Genomic DNA, 3,055 nt, shown 5'->3' with positions numbered 1-3,055 from the left:
GAATTCAACTAGTTGTTAGCTCCCCGCCAAGGAAGCTTGGGTAGATATTGGAAAGCAGTTGCAGCCGTTCGACTCTGATAGGCCACTTAATCGCATCCACCTAGATGACACCTAGATGACTGACTACGATTGAAATTAGACCTGAATCGAGGAATGAATGAATTCTTGGAATGTGTCGAGATCACGAACATAGCCCCAAACTAGGAGAATTCTTAGTCGGCTGCTTTTCAACATTGCTCATATGCTTTGAGTATGCAAAGTTACTGAATTGGCGAATAAAACTGATGGAAACTCGGTGGTCCTGCCTACCTGATAAACTCCAAGACAGGCGAAACCGATTGTGGGTTGTCGATGGATCTGCACAGACCCTACAGGTGGTGTTGGGTCAATAAAAAGGCTAGATGTGCCAAGTTTTGACTTACTGTTTAGGTCATTGAAGACATGATGTTCACACCTACAGTTCCGCAGTCCAGCGCCAATGAATGATGCGTGGATCCCAGTTTAAAAACCTTGTTGTACAACGATGTTCCATTCTTAGGCAGAATTCCACACGGATCCCACTTTACTGCTCGCAGTCACGTGCTGATACGGTCGACAAGCCTATCCCGCGCAAGACTGGCCAACAGTTCGGGACGCTTGCCNCAAGCCGAGATCTGATTGGTCGAAAGTCTGGACGCAACAACCAGTCATGACGCAGTATTGGCCAAATGCCGGTTGCTAATGCCGTATTCAGAAGTCGTCAGAATTTCCAGAAAGTTGTCGCTGCTAACATTATATATATGAAGCGCTGTACCAGTGTTCTTGACTTTGTTTTTTGGCGTTAATGTAACTTGTGCGCCTTTGGTGGTTGTTTTTGAAGTGAGAACTAGCTTGAGACGCTCAGACCGAGAACTAAGCTGAGGAAAATATCGTCCCTACACCCATATAGGGACCCTTTATGTTTTGCTGCTTCTTGGGACACTTTTGCAGACAAACGGAATACTGGACAGTAACCAAGTGCAAAGCAGAGTAAAAGAGCACTGATTTTTCAAACACAAGATAAACGTTCTGGTTTTGTTATTTTATGAAATGCTTCATCAAGATCCCAGGGATCGACACCCAGCTTACCTCTTTTAGTATCCAGCGATGCTGAGGGTGTCTTTCGGACGGAATATTCACAGTAGTGCGTGTATGCGATATTCTCACGGGCCCATATACCTGTTCGCTGTTTAAACTCATCATAACTCATATGTGTTACGTTGAACATTCGTGTCAATTCGGGCGTGTTTTCCAAGCGCATCGTAGGGGGCGCGATGTGTCCCTCCACAACACGGCGACGCAATACTAGATTTGCGAACTGCGGACACGTCTCCGACGTGGTGTTCGTATCCAGTTCCAACACTTTGGTGCCAGAGAACCCATTCAGCTCCTGGATGTCTTTGGCGGACGCGTGACCAAGTGTGACAAATGATCGTAGTGGTTGTGTATCATGCTCGGGTTCCGTGTTGCTTTCACTCACACCTGAGTTGCCCGCCACAGTGCAACATAGCACGGAGTTCATGTAAGGAGATGCTCCCAGCATTTCGAAATCTGCAAACATGGGCGTAACAAAAAACATCGTCAACGTTTAGATACAAGATACTCAGAGTAAAATAGAGGAATCACTCTAGTAGTGAATGAATGACATTCGAAGTGAATTCGACAAACCCCATTGATTTGAATGCTTCCTTTGATCAGATAGCCCCTCTAAACCAAGAATGTTTACGTAGTGGAGAAAATTTGTGTCAAAATCCTTCGAAAAAGTTCAGATTGGCGCCGGGAAGACAAGAGGTGCATGTGTACACTATTGATTGTGACCTAGTATGGATCCTATTGATATAGATCCGAAAACGAGTGATCCCCGTTCTCTGACGTTAAAGTGTAGAGCTTAAGAAGTTCCTGTCTGTGTACCAAGTGCCTTTCTGAATAGAAACGGAGAAACCAGCAAACCGGTTGCCTTTGATCTGTTCAAACACAGTTGAGACAACAGCCATTCACACACACACATCGAGTATATGATTTGACAAGTCATCTTACCTGTACCAAGAATTTGCTACAACAGTCCGTCCCACAGACAAACCCAGAACAGCTCCCTTGGGTATACTACAGAGGAGAAAACCTTCAAACGTAGTAAAACATCCCTAGACCCGTCATACAGAACTCAAGAGTGACAGTGCGTCGGAACTAAAGACCACCGCACACGACCTGATTGTCATGGTTTGTTCAGATGAACTGCGTAAGCAGCTGTGCCACCCACGACAGAGCGTCCCCAGTTGTTGCTTGCCTAAAGTCCATGAATCTATCCCAGCCCGACGATCGATTCGCTGTATGACAATTAAAGCATACTATTACGAGCAAATGAGAGTCGTCCAGGTTCAGGTGTGAAGAAGGTTCAGGTATTACCAGGTCAAAGCAGAACAAATCAAACTTGCCCCACTGTCCAGTGTTTCATTCTCCGTGCACACAGTACAGTGGAGGGAACACAGAATTAACAAACCAACACGACAGAAATAAAAGAATGCGTGATTTAGGAGTGAGAAGACAAAAACGACATCGGTGAGGTAGGTTGCGATTGGCAATCATGCCCGTCAAATATTCGCAAGGAAACTAGTCTACATTTATTGCGTCTTAGACGGATACGGACAAATAAGCAGTCAAGGACTGACTAGTGCGTCGACTACCTTCACTTGCAGGATGAGATCTCGGTTGAAAAGTGCTTCTTTATGAGGTCAATCCTAAAGATCATCTCTACAGAGAAAGGCTGTTGCAAACACGAACGTCCTACGGTAATGATGATACTACTGATGGGAGAGTAATGGGAGTAGTATGTTTTTCTCGTACATCCGCTTTGCGTCTCTTAAAAAGTGGGATCTATTACGGAATTTGTGGAGTCGGTTTGTAACATTTGTTTGGATTTGAGCAACAGCCAATGGATATCCAGGAAAGTTTAGGAAGACGCGTTCAAAGGGGAGATGGATGTTCAGTTTTTTCGTAAACAAGATGCATATGAGAGATTTGCTTCCCTGTCCAATAGCCT

At 45.0% G+C, this 3,055-nt stretch overlaps 1 protein-coding gene across 1 annotated transcript; it reads right to left on the bottom strand.

Moving 5' to 3' along the window:
* Positions 1–1,027: 1,027 nt before the first annotated feature.
* Positions 1,028–1,561, bottom strand: T265_12174 (hypothetical protein; the record flags this gene model as incomplete). The annotated part of the gene is made up of 1 exon (XM_009179248.1): positions 1,028–1,561. One exon carries the CDS (start codon positions 1,559–1,561, stop codon positions 1,028–1,030), a length of 534 nt encoding a protein of 177 aa, XP_009177512.1.
* Positions 1,562–3,055: the final 1,494 nt, after the last annotated feature.

The sequence above is a fragment of the Opisthorchis viverrini genome, assembly GCF_000715545.1.
Source record: "Opisthorchis viverrini unplaced genomic scaffold opera_v5_1361, whole genome shotgun sequence".
NCBI lineage: Eukaryota > Metazoa > Platyhelminthes > Trematoda > Opisthorchiida > Opisthorchiidae > Opisthorchis > Opisthorchis viverrini.
The sequence above is the reverse complement of the archived record's forward strand: the minus strand, read 5'-3'. Positions and strand labels throughout refer to the sequence as shown.